At 41.1% G+C, this 13,443-nt stretch overlaps 1 protein-coding gene across 1 annotated transcript; it reads left to right on the top strand.

Moving 5' to 3' along the window:
- Nucleotides 1-8,637: 8,637 nt before the first annotated feature.
- Nucleotides 8,638-11,318, top strand: LOC126560399 (lysosome-associated membrane glycoprotein 1-like). Its single transcript, XM_050216359.1, has 4 exons — nt 8,638-8,647; nt 10,059-10,400; nt 10,490-10,723; nt 10,963-11,318. Exons 1-4 carry the CDS (start codon nt 8,638-8,640, stop codon nt 11,295-11,297), a joined length of 921 nt encoding a protein of 306 aa, XP_050072316.1. The 3' UTR covers nt 11,298-11,318.
- The last annotated feature ends 2,125 nt before the right edge of the window (nt 11,319-13,443 follow it).

Here is a 13,443-nt window from a genome sequence, read left to right as displayed (position 1 = left end):
CAGTGCTAGAGGACATAGCAGTGGTTGCTTCACTGGAGGTCGATGCAGTTGTAGCGTCTGTAGGTCCAGTGCTAGAGGACATAGCGGTGGTTGGTTCGGTGGAGGTCGATGCAGTTGTAGCGTCTGTAGGTCCAGTGCTAGAGGACATAGCGGTGGTTGCTTCGGTGGAGGTTGATGCAGTTGTAGCGTCTGTAGGTCCAGTGCTAGAGGACATAGCGGTGGTTGCTTCGCTGGAGGTCGATGCAGTTGTAGCGTCTATAGGTCCAATGCTAGAGGACATAGCGGTGGTTGCTTCGCTGGAGGTCGATGCAGTTGTAGCTTCTGTAGGTCCAGTGCTAGAGGACATAGCGGTGGTTGATTCGCTGGAGGTCGATGCAGATGTAGCGTCTGTAGGTCCAGTGCTAGAGGACATAATGGTGGTTGCTTCGCTGGAAGTCGATGCAGTTGTAGCGTCTGTAGGTCCAATGCTAGAGGACATAGCGGTGGTTGCTTCGCTGGAGGTCGATGCAGTTGTAGCTTCTGTAGGTCCAGTGCTAGAGGACATAGCGGTGGTTGCTTCGCTGGAGGTCGATGCAGCAGTTGCGTCTGTAGGTCCAGTGCTAGAGGACATAGTGGTGGTTGGTTCGCTGTAGGTCGATGCAGTTGTAGCGTCTGTAGGTCCAGTGCTAGAGGAAATAGCGGTGGTTCGTTCGGTGTATGTCGATGCTGGTGTAGCGTCTGTAGGTCTAGTGCTAGAGGAAATAGCAGTGGTTGCTTCACTGGAGGTCGATGCAGCTGTAGCGTCTGTAGGTCCAGTGCTAGAGGAAATAGCAGTGGTTGCTTCACTGGAGGTCGATGCAGTAGTTGCGTCTGTAGGTCCAGTGCTAGAGGACATAGCGGTGGTTGCTTCGCTGGAGGTCGATGCAGTTGTAGCGTCTGTAGGTCCAGTGCTAGAGGACATAGTGGTGGTTCGTTCGGTGGATGTCGATGCAGTAGTTGCGTCTGTAGGTCCAGTGCTAGAGGACATAGCGGTGGTTGCTTCGCTGGAGGTCGATGCAGTTGTAGCGTCTGTAGGTCCAGTGCTAGAGGACATAACGGTGGTTGCTTCACTGGAGGTCGATGCAGTTGTAGCGTCTGTAAGTCCAGTGCTAGAGGACATAGCGGTGGTTGCTTCGGTGGAGGTCGATGCAGTTGTAGCGTCTGTAGGTCCAGTGCTAGAGGACATAGCGGTGGTAGCTTCGCTAGATGTCGATGCAGTTGTAGCGTCTGTAGGTCCAGTGCTAGAGGACATAGCGGTGGTTGCTTCGCTGGAGGTCGATGCAGTAGTCGAGTCTGTAGATCCTGTGCTAGAGGACATAGCGGTGGTTGCTGCGCTGGTGGATGATTCAATTGTAAATGTGGTAGATTTTGTCATCGATGTACTGGTGTATGATGTGGAAGGTGGTGCGATGGTAAATATTGTAGAGGACATAGCGGTCGTTTGTACTGAGGTGATTGGTGTAGTTGGTGTTAGCTTTATGGATGTAGTCGTGGGGGATATTGATGTTGATGACGTTGGTGTAGGTGATGTTGTTGAGGGGAATGTTGATTTGGCGGTTGTTAGTGTGGGGGTGGTTATTGTGGAGGATATTAGTGTTGTGTAAGTTGGTTTTTGAGTTGCTGTTGTTGAGCTTGTTGTTGTTCGGGTCGTTGCTGTGGATGACGCTGGTTTGGCGGTTGTTGTTGTGGATACCGTTGTGGTTGTTGATGTCGATGTGATGGACGTTGGTGTAGGAGACGTTGGTTTGGTGGTCGTGGCCGGTGTGGTGGACGTTGGTGTTTGTGTGATGGGCATTGTTGATGTAAGAGTAGTAGATTTTGATGTCGTCTCCGTTGTATAGGATCTACAGTAAGCATAAACTTCAGCTCCGTTTCGAAATCTTCGTACTGTTTTATCGCGAACTTTTATAGTGACATCTGATCTTCCAAGGATTCCCGACACATCTACTATCGATGTCTCTCCTGCTGCTTCCACCATAACGAATGCTACCACCCTGGATGCATCCTGTTAAAGTAAATGTTTCAAGTAAATTAATTGTAAAAGTTTTTGTATTTATCTTGCTGCGTTTAGTTGTAATAATTACATGTAACAGTGTTTGAGTCCTTTTTTAATATTTATTGCTTTTTTTTTTTTTTTTATTCATCAGGGACGGCCAGGCCGTATTGCTAATATTTATTGCTTTAAGATGTATATTTTTTTCCATTTCAAGCGTATGCCATTTCTTAGCTTAATGTTAGTGTATCAGCTTGGATTTTTATTTTGTTGAATGGTATCGCGATGAATGTCTTTGCTAGTTGGAGTGTTCTAAGCCTCTCTGCAGAGGGAAGCCCTCCCTCCATCCATTATAAGCCCTCCGAGCCATCCATTGTCATAAGATAAAAAAATAGAATATAGAATCTTAAGGGAAACCACCTTCAAGCTAGACAAACATTCCTGGGACTGTGGGAAAAAATTCAAACGCACTTTGACGTACCACCTCCTATTATATTCTGCTAATTATGGCGTTTTAGATGGATTGTACAACCCATAACTAGTAACAAAAGTGCGCAAACAGAAGTTTCTACCTAAAAATAAATATCATAAAATTTTCTACAAATCAAAAACATGTTTGAGCACCTGCATGGTGATGTCCAAGAAAGGGTTCGAATGATCATTCTTACTTCATACTTTCCTGCTTCGTGCTGTATCATATTAACAAGAACGCAACACTCAAGGGAGGAAAACTAGGTGCTAACAGTCGGTAATTATTTTTTATTTTGATAAGCTTTATTGGAGACCTTATGGTGCTGGAAGCTATCCCTATCTAAGAAAATCGCTATCCTTGTTTGACGATATTGCTGTGTGGACGAGAAAGCTAGTCTGACTACAAGCGTCCGGCAGACACTTGCACTGTCATATTTTTTTCCATTGAAGTAAATTCCAAGAACTTATTCAAATGTTTCCACGTTAAATGTCAAACAAATCTTTCCATCACTTTTTGATATGCAACTGATTTCATTTTGGTTTAGAAAAAAAAAAATATTCTTTTTTATCACTGCTGACAATGTGTGTTTTATGCCGTTAATATAGCCCACATTTTTAGTGTCGCACATTTTTGCATGGTGGCCACACTTTTCATTATTTTGTCCTGATGTTTCAAAACCAACCACTTAAGAAATAAAATACATATGACACTACTTGCTACACTGGTAGCCAAAACAAAGTGCCTAACAACAATAAAAGTGCTCACTTATAAAATCGATATGTTTTCGATGAGATCGATATTTTTCTCATATTTTGACTCATATTTTGCAAGTTTTTTTGCACGGCTCCCTTGAGCATACGGAAGTAGGTTATATTTAATGTACAAAACGGAAAATCGCATCGGACTGTGCAAGGAAGTATATTACCAGCAAGCCAGCGGTTGGAAAAAAATTCTTTAAAAATAAAACCGTTCCGATCAGTGGTGGATCGTCCTGGCCGAAGCAGGAAGCGCTAAATAGATACAACGAACAGACGCCAATTTGATGCGCGAAATCAAGAAGAACCACGAAGGTAACTGTCCGAAAGATTAAGGAAACTCTTCAGCAATCAGTTTCCGATCGAACTGTGCGTCGCCGTCTCGTAGAACAGGGAATGAATAGCAAATAAAAGCATGCTGATAATCCCTTTCATTACTTTAAACTGGTTGTTTTTCGAAATCGAAATTTGAGCTGTTCAAACAAAACAAGCGCGCTAGTGTGTAGCTCCGATCGGATGAGGAGCTTCAGGAGCGCCACGTGCAAGGAACAAAAGCATGGAAGAAGAAATTATATGATCTGGGGATGTTTTTCATTCGAGTGGAGTGGGAAGCTTTGTGAAAATCGATCGGATAATGAAGGCAGATTCTTACGTCAACATCTTGCGGGAAAAATCTGGTAGTTTCGTTGAAAATAAATTCATATTTCCGCAGGACAACGATCCGAAGCATTCTGTCAAGAAGATCAAGTCTATCTTCCGGTCTTGTTGGATCAAACCGCTGAAATGGTTTGCCTTGGCAAAGCTCATACCTCCTCCCGATGGACAAAAGTAATGCTAAAAAAATTTTTTTTGAAGCTTTGGAGAGCGCCTGACTGGAGCTAGCTCCATAGCACTTAAAAAACCCTAGCGGAGAAGATGCCGAAACGTCTGCAGCAGGCACTTAATGCCAAAGGAGGACACATACAATATTACATTGCTTTATAATTTTGCTTCAATTCATTTTATGGCACAAACATGAAGTGTGTATTTTTTTTGTTGTTTCTATTTGAAATTTAATGTGACACTGTTTACACTTACACTGTTTGAATTATGTGTTATATGATTTTAACTAAATAATAAAAATCGAAAAAAGGTGAACTGGGCATTTTATTTGGCCTATCACTGTAGTACTTGAGGAACAATGCTTCTCGCTCATCTAGGTTCGGCTTCACGAGGATCAATGATACACTTCGCTTGAGCATATAATAACCAGCATAACTAGCACAGATTTTATTTCATTTTTGTAACATGAAACACCAACGTTCACTGCAACATAGACTTGAAAAACAGAACTGCTTTTTTGAGCTTAGTCTGTGTAATTCTGCTTTATTCCGCTTGTAGAATCTGGTTCCCTGAGCCTTAACAGCGATTCCTCAAAAAATATCACGGCTATGTAGAGATCGGCAAATCAAGCGATAGGCTAGATCAATCTCTGTGATCTACATGGACATTCACACTGATTGATCTAATTTGCATACCTTCTTTATTTCCACTACTTCCGGACTGATCGCACCAACTAATATCCTATTGTAGTAACACATAACCAAATCCGCGTCATATTGGCCGGACAAATACACTTCTGACGACACCGAATGAGCACAATATAAAAATGAAATTAAGATCACTGTAAGCAAACGGCTCATCGTTCTTCGTCTTTACTGTACTCATTGAAATGTAATGCTTAACTGAAATTTCGCCAAACATTTCACCAGCCTTATAAAGCTTTCCTTTCGTCCTACATCTTTCTAAAGGTATGGAAACGTCTGCCATCTAGAATTCAGTATCAGAACAAGAAATGTACCATAAAACAATGTGGTCACCACAACCGGTTGAAAGCATCGAACGTTCTTTCTCTCGATCCGTACATTTCCTCGCCGATGGACAGTTTGTCGAAGAAAGTTGAAAAATAATTATTCTTTCGCTCCTTTCACCTTTTGGCTTGGGGAAGTTTAGCAGTACCACAAATGCAGCACTACGAGATATTCTATAAATACTTCAATGAAAATGTGTAGTAAAGGTTTTAAAAATTAAAATTTCGAATTATTTTCAGACTAAAAAATGGTAGCAGTTTCGATGTAACATGTTTAAACAAAATGTCTTCATGCTACTCTTACCGATCTCGGAGTACGAAAGTTGCCAAATTCATTGGCATTGGCAAAACATTATTTTTAGTCTCAATATTTGACTGATCGTGGAATGTGCGCAGTAATTTTTTGTCTGTTTTTTTTTGTCTTTTTTAGGTGCTGCTCGTAAAATCACGTGTTGCTTTCATTTTTCATCTCCGTGCCAACATAGCCGTATATTAAACCTGTGATGTAATGGTCGACGATGGAGCTGCTTTAGTGAGGTAGGTGCGAATTTCCCTCGTTCGAGGTACATTTTTCACAATTGAATTAATGGGCTCTGTTCTTGCTGAGCAACTGTGGACAAAGATTCCCTCGTGGCGAAATACCCATTATTGATTGCCATATTCACTGCCTTAACCGGTTTTGATGGTCATTCATTTCGATTTCCCTCGTTTACTCTAGTGTCCTGTATGTAACAAGACGTGACGATTATTCTTAGAATGTTCATAACAAACAATATTTTATTAGAACAGTGAAAGACATTTTATTTTTGATTCCAAACAAGTTCTTGATCGTGGGATTAAACTATGCCTGTTTCGTGCAGCAATTCATTTTCATTGGTCATTTTCATTACAATTTTACTTATATGATTCTTTAAAAGAACACATAAACTGTGCAACGTGATGCACCCATAAAACAGAACACAAAAAGAGAAAATACAGAAGATACCAAGAAGGAGATTAAAGGTCCGTCCGCAAGACAAGTGCGGAAGATGTGCCGACGCATTATGCGCGAATAAAGGAGATTGTTGAATAGATTGGCGGAATACATTTTTCATTGGGGAATCTGGTAGCAGGAAGTATAAGATTTATTTCACAACATTACGATCGAAAGTTGAGTGCCCAACTTAGGATACCACAAATGGGTGAGTTTCGGATCGGAAAACACTTTATGCTTGCAACAAGCAGCATTTCATCCAATAATGAGACTGAATAAGGCGTTATTTTGAAGATTTGAATATTGGTTTTCTTTACTGTACTTTTTGTAATTAATTTCAGTTTCCATAATATTTTGTGTACATTGTATATGTTGTAGAAAGTGAAAGATAAATCTGAATTGGCAGTATTTTATTTATTATTAAGTATGGCGGCACGTTGCCGTATTGTCAATACCATATGTGACTGAAACAATGAACATTAATAGCCATCTATCAATGAACACCTCTAAGGTCATGCCGGCCATCACCACGGGGGAACGTTTTGGATGGGATTTGAACCCCGGTCCTGCCGTTTGAAGACAGGCGCCGCTGTCGCCTTCATCACCGGGCCGCCGGTTGATTTTCTCCTAATCTGAAATCTGAATTGGCAGTATTGGCGCCAATTTTCAAACCGCTGAGCCGAGCATCGGATCCCATTTGGATCGTCTCCACCGCTTGCATTACTGACTGTCCAAATGAAGCACTGTAGCAAGTGAAGTGTAGGAAGCCACGTAGGAACGAAGTAGAAAGCAAATGCTTTGGTACATCTTGTCCATGCCATTCGTCTACAGGATTACTTTTTGGTCATCATTTAAAGTACGGGTGCACATTAATCTTCCTCTCAACTCTCCGTATTTTTATCTAATAAAGCTTTGATGAAAGGGTACTGTTTCAGGTTGAGTTGCATTCTTAGCAACAAAGGTTTTTTTTACTGGGAGGGAGTATTCTTCACCTTCAAAACCTTATTCCATTGAAGCTACAGCTTCACAAAAAAACACAAGAAATGTTTTCATATGGAGGCAAGACAGTTGCCAGTCTGGAACCAGACCGTACAATGGTGGTCTGTTCGGTTGCTGCTCTTGAAGCCAGGGACATGCCATGGAGCTGTTTTAAATATAATATATTATTTAGTTTTATCTTCATAAATTGATTGTTGAATGATTGTTCACCCTCTAATATTTTTACATGTTTTTCTTCTTGATTTGACGATCCGCTAAGTCGCGCGAGTCATCGAATGGCTTACTAGACTTATTGGTGACAAGTAGTGAGATGGGGATTGTTTCGGTGGAACGATTTGGATGGGATGTTGTCACCTTTCACTCCGAACCGTTCCCAATCTGAATATTCTTTCATCTGAATGATTTCAGATTTTATTCAGAGCAGCTTTTAATTACAGTGAACCGTGAAAACCGGATACTTTTGTAACCGATCATCTCCTTTCGGTACTTTTGCTAGGTAAAAGATAACCAAAAATTTCTAATATGCTCGAATTTTTTTTTGTTCGACGCTAAAGAAATCTAAGATTTTTTTGTTAGCACACCTTACCAGTCCTACAGTTGAAAAACTTCACGAGGGGATGCTCCAGAAGTATGAAAAATGTTTTGTTTGAATTTTAAAATTGACATTTTGTTGTAATGTGATGATCTTATGTGTTTTAGTCATATTTTCAACAAACCGAAAAAGGGACTCAAAAATCGCTTGCATGATTCATTTAATAACAGGAGCGTGTTTCTAAAATGTTTAAGTAAATTTTACAACAAAAAAATTGTTGATTTTTTTTTAAAATTGGCTTTACAATGCCTAATGTTGCATTAGCTGGTGGCCTTATTTTATTGACGATCGCTATAAACTGACAGCATCTGAACTATTTTATAGATACTGCGTCCATACTGTGTTAAATTAGGAAACTAAATTTATGTTAAAAACACTCATATACCCCATCCATACCTATTACATCAAATGATCGTTCCATGTAATTTACCGTTCTTTTTAAATAGCTCACATATGTCATACCGACAGCTGACAAAAATGACAACCGCCTGGACGTCATGAGTGGCAAACGGTGCACATGTACGTTTGTATTGGTGATTCCTTCGAACCTTCAATCGTGCCCTTTGTGTAGTTGTGCGTGCGTGCTGCATACGAGATAGGGCAGTTCACTTATTTTATTTGGATTACAACAGTCCGAACCAACACTGGCGCTGAGCTGTTGCGGAAATAATCATCCTTCTTTCAGTCTGATAAGAAGCGGGCACCGGGCCACTGAACGAGCCAGAAGCTTAACTAACAAGACTAGATTGTAAAAGCACCACGCTTAGCGATAGCAGCGATAGTGAACATTTTCCATCGCGATTGATTGTGAATCAGGAAGAGCAGTACACAGCAGCGGAGTGTGGTGTATTGCGCCGAGTGCATTGTGAGCGGTGCTGCATCATTGGTTCGCATATAAACAGTTCGGGTGAAGTTTTACGCACGGTTACGACAAAATGCATTCGCTTCGAAGCGCCACCATTATTTGCCTGCTGGTGGTATTAGCGATGTGCAACGGTAAGTACGCCCCCTTCGGCTGCTGACTCACCGCCGCGATGAGCACCAGCACCGTTTAAAGCCAAAACATTTCGGAACGGCGTATTGGGAATTGTGTAATCACAATTTGCGGAACTTGTTAAATGCAACAACGCCAAGTACTGTGCCGAGAATCCGTACAACTGCAAAGCAAGAACTTGTCCGTGAGAAGTGTCCGGTATTAAATATGGCTACCGTAACTATCACCCCGCGTATGTGCATCTCTCATCAACACACAATCCTATGACGATAGTGTGTAGGCAAACAGCAGCTTCTGTTGCAGGGTTGCCTGAACAAAGAAAATGTGAGGCTTGCTATCGAAACAAACCCCAGAAGCCAACCAGCCTACCGCGTTTACAATGTTGCCGTGCCATTACCCTGTGGCTAAAGTTCATCTCCTTAATGGGGGCTGTTTTCCTCGAACATTAGCTTCTTTCATTTTTTTGCACTATAAATGGTGGATAATAGCAGCAGGCCATGGTTGACGAATACATCATGTCATAGCGGTATCACACGCACTACGGACGAACAAATGTGTGTGTGTGTCAGCTGATTTTTGTTTTGTATACGCCGACGGTAAAAGCAACGCAAAACGCAAATTTGTTTTCTTATTCTTCGCATCAAGGTTGGAAAAAACACGCAACAAGCAATCTCGGCTTGCTAAATGTGTAGCGGATAAATAAGCTTTCTATCGATTGAATCTCTCGCACACGTACACATGCATTAGCAGAAGGTACGGGCTTAACATTCTTCTGCCCTGCACATAGTTCTTAACAGTAAACATGTTCTGTAAGCACGTACGGTACAAGTGTTCTTGATGAGTCATAAAATGAGAGCTAAATGCTAAATTCAGACAAAGGGACAATATGGTGGTTTCTATATTGAATGTAATACTATAACATGCTTTTTTATTTTAAAAAAGCTAACGGGAGAACTGATTGTTTGTACCCTCTAAATTGCTTTTCGTGACGAGAGGCGTAGTCATAATTAAATTAGAACCTTTAATTACCAAACTCGCATTGGTCTACTTTTAAAACTGTCCTATGCGTCAATGGTAACAACTTTCTGAAGAACATTAGAATCACATTTTGTTATCGCAACACAACTTCTCGAAGAATGTGAATTCGAGAATGCAAAAAACAACAACCCACTCGAATCACCATTCCTTTTGACATATGGACACTGCCTTGGTCGGACGTACCGTGGTGGCGCAGTGTATGATAATTCAATCCATGTGTGTCGCTTATCAGTATGCGGATTAATGATGGTATATACTCTTTTCCCTAGTGATGCTGTACTGTTGAACTGTTTAGCGTTGATGATTGCTTTTAACTGCTTCCTATCTTGACTGAATGCCGTTTTAATAATATTTTTTCTCCCTCCTTTCTTGCAGCACAATCAGAGCTACCACCCGTTACGGCACCAGTTGAAAAGACAACCGAAACCGTGACAATTGCTCCGGTACCAACGAATACGACCACCACACCTACTCCTGCTAACACTACTACGACGACGACATCGACGACGACCACCACAACAACCCCAAAACCGACCACAACCACTGCACCAACTACAACCACGGAACCGGCCCCATCTACTACGACCGTCGCCCCGAGCCCGAAACCCGTCCCAGAGCCGGACATGGGCAGCTGGAGCTTCAAGGACACGACGAAAAATCAAACCTGTGTCATTGCACAGATGGCTATGCAGTTTAACCTGAGCTACGTCGATGCCAGTGAGTATTAATCAACACCATATTATAGTTGGAATAAATAAGATAAGGATTCTATGCATTTTCTTCATTCATCTTATTTTTTTTTTCAGACGATAAACCTGTGAACGTGCTGTACAATCTGCCCAAGGATGCAATCGTTAAGTCTGGCGAGTGTTCGAACCTTACCGACTATATCGAGCTAAGCTGGGCAATGGGCAAGCAGAGCAACAACTACAGTTCGCTGCGTCTAGACTTTGCAATGAATGTAACCGAGCACGAGTTTGCGTTTACTGGTTTGCTTTTGCAGCTGCCCGTTGTTGGTGATGCATTCCCAAATGCTAAGCGTAAGTAGCGAAACGACGTCGCGAGGGAAAGTTTTCCATATTGTATAGTTCAATTACCTTATGGACACATATGTTGCTGCATTAAAAACTTGTGACGGCTTTTATTCAAATTTAAACAAATTCCTCTTACTGGTGGCATTAAAATTCATTTAAAAAACGTTAACCACATAATTTACCGTCCTAGTGCAAGCGGTATAGAGTAACCTCTTATTACCTTAATTCCACCTTTTTCGTTATAGCGTTCCAGCAGCTCGTACTAAACAACAACCAAACACTGTTCAAAACACCCGCTGAAATGTCCTATCACTGCAACAAGGCACAGATGCTGAACCTTACCTCGAGCGCTACTGGACTCGGTGTCCCAACGGTAACCATTACTAAGCTTCAGCTGGAAGCGTTCCACCGGAAGATCGATAGCAAGTTTTCGATCGCCAAGGATTGTGAGGCTATCGATACGCCCGACATTGTACCGATCGCGGTCGGTTGTGCCCTGGTAACGTTGATCATTATCATGCTGATTGCCTATCTGGTCGGACGTAACACCGCTAACAATAACGGATATCTGAGCATGTAAATGGTGCTCGTATAAGCGTATTATTACTACACTCCCCCGATTCCAGCATCGGTTCCATGATAGCTGGAAACAAATGCAAGAAGAAAACAAAAACCAAACGATAAACCCTCCCGACAAGTATCGTTTGCTGCAAATCGGGCGAGGGAGGGTCCTTTTCTTTTCCTTTTTAGTTACAATCTATGATGATCCTGCAACAATCTCTGCTGGAATCCTTTTTTTTCTGTTTTCGCCTGGAGAAGGTATAATGTCTGTGGTATATGTGGTGGGCGTACCTTTCTACTGAAGTTTGATAGATGGAACCAAACGTGATAAAAGGCCAATTTGAAACATACGCAAACCATGCTGAAAGTTTCATCCGTAAGTTAATGGGTGGTCGTTGGTTCTGGAATTTATTGATTTTTTTTCCAAACCATTTTCGTGGTGCAGAGACAGCAAACTAATTTGTCCGTGTGTTTTGTGCGTGTACGACCGCAATAGGAATGATAAAAAAAAAGAATTATTTTCAACAACGGAAATGTGTGGCATTTTGCTGAAAGTTATCCGTCGACTGGCTGAATATGAAACTAGAATGATAAATAAAAACAAACAAAAAAAAAAGTACAACAGGATGCTTACACTTGTAAAACCGTTGCAAATAAGTGCATTGAAAGGTAGGATGCGACCGGCAATGAGGATGCTTGTCCATCCTGGAAGATGAAACAATGTAAAAAAAATACACAAGACAAACGATACATCCAAAAATCGATTACAACACACAAAATTCACGTCAAATTTCGCCTATTAACAAATATAGTAGATTAATTTTTACTGAAACAATAAATCGTATTGAGACGAATTGGAGAACTAAGTGTGAGAACCTTGTGTTCGTGATGCATGCACTGTTTTGACAAACGGAAAACATAGCCATGCAGCCAAAAACCGAACTCGACCGGCGTACTGGCGATGTTATCTATTTTTAAAACCAAGAAAGAGAGAGATTTTCTAAATAGTGCCGCCCTAGAAGCATGCATGGTCGGCTAAAGGTGTTGATCAGCTCGTTTCTCGCTTCACTTTCGTACGGAACAGCAGCGCAGAAGAGATCCTGTGTGTGCGTGTTATTCTGCGTGGCAAAACCAGGATCGGATCGTGTTAAAACTATTGTATAGTGTGTTGGGAAATTGTCGAAGAATTAGCTGAAAACGATTGCTACGGTGGATACAACGCGCTGAACTCAACAACATGGAAGGTTAGTATGATGTTAGTTACATGTGATAATATTATAAATATGCACACTCTTCATATACCACACCGGACCTCGTGGGATCTGTTCCGAGCGGTGATGAGGAGCGTTTTCATGGCTGCATGACTTATCAGAACGGTTTGATTGCCATGTTTCTTTACTAACCACACGGTGCCGTACAGATTAACGAGCGATGTGATATTATTATGTTTTTTGAAAAGTTTTACTAACTTACTGAACCATTTATTAACTTTAAAACTGCATTTAGCGCAATTGTTGCGTGGTGTTTTGGTTTAAAAATAGATTCTAATGGTAAATGGCCACAAGCGGTCTGGGTGAACGTCTTTTGTCACAATATTTAGTGAAAGAGGTGTCTGAATGTATGTCAGTGATTGTTTGGAATTAATTGAATGTCTAAAATAGTGTAATGTTGACGAAAAACTCTATTTCTAATTAATTTGTTTGTTAGTATCAGCATTTTTAAAACGTATTTTTTAATTTTTATTTTGTTTGCGCATTGACTGAATATAAGCTTTCCACGTGCGTTTCTGTTTGTAATCTGGCTTAGTCTGGTGGAGTTAATTGGGTTGTGACCAACTTTTACATTTTGTATTTTTTAAATTTTCAAATATTTTTATTGCTGAATTTTCCGAATGCTTGAACCAGTGAATCGTACGCTATAAACATAAAGCCGAGTTAGGATGTCAAAAAGAGCTTTGTTTACAAACAACACATCATCATGCGCATTCGTAGCATAAAATAAACATTAAAGCACGCACGGATAGGAACATAAAATAACATAATTATATGCAAATCAATCCTTTGTGGTTGTAGTTCCATAGCTACACACTTTACACCACCGAGAGATACGTTAGATTGTGAATTCATCTCCAGAGCAATATCAACAGTCCGTCGTCAGTGAAGAGC

The sequence above is a fragment of the Anopheles maculipalpis genome, chromosome 3RL (assembly GCF_943734695.1).
Source record: "Anopheles maculipalpis chromosome 3RL, idAnoMacuDA_375_x, whole genome shotgun sequence".
Classification (NCBI taxonomy): domain Eukaryota; kingdom Metazoa; phylum Arthropoda; class Insecta; order Diptera; family Culicidae; genus Anopheles; species Anopheles maculipalpis.
The sequence above is the reverse complement of the archived record's forward strand: the minus strand, read 5'-3'. Positions and strand labels throughout refer to the sequence as shown.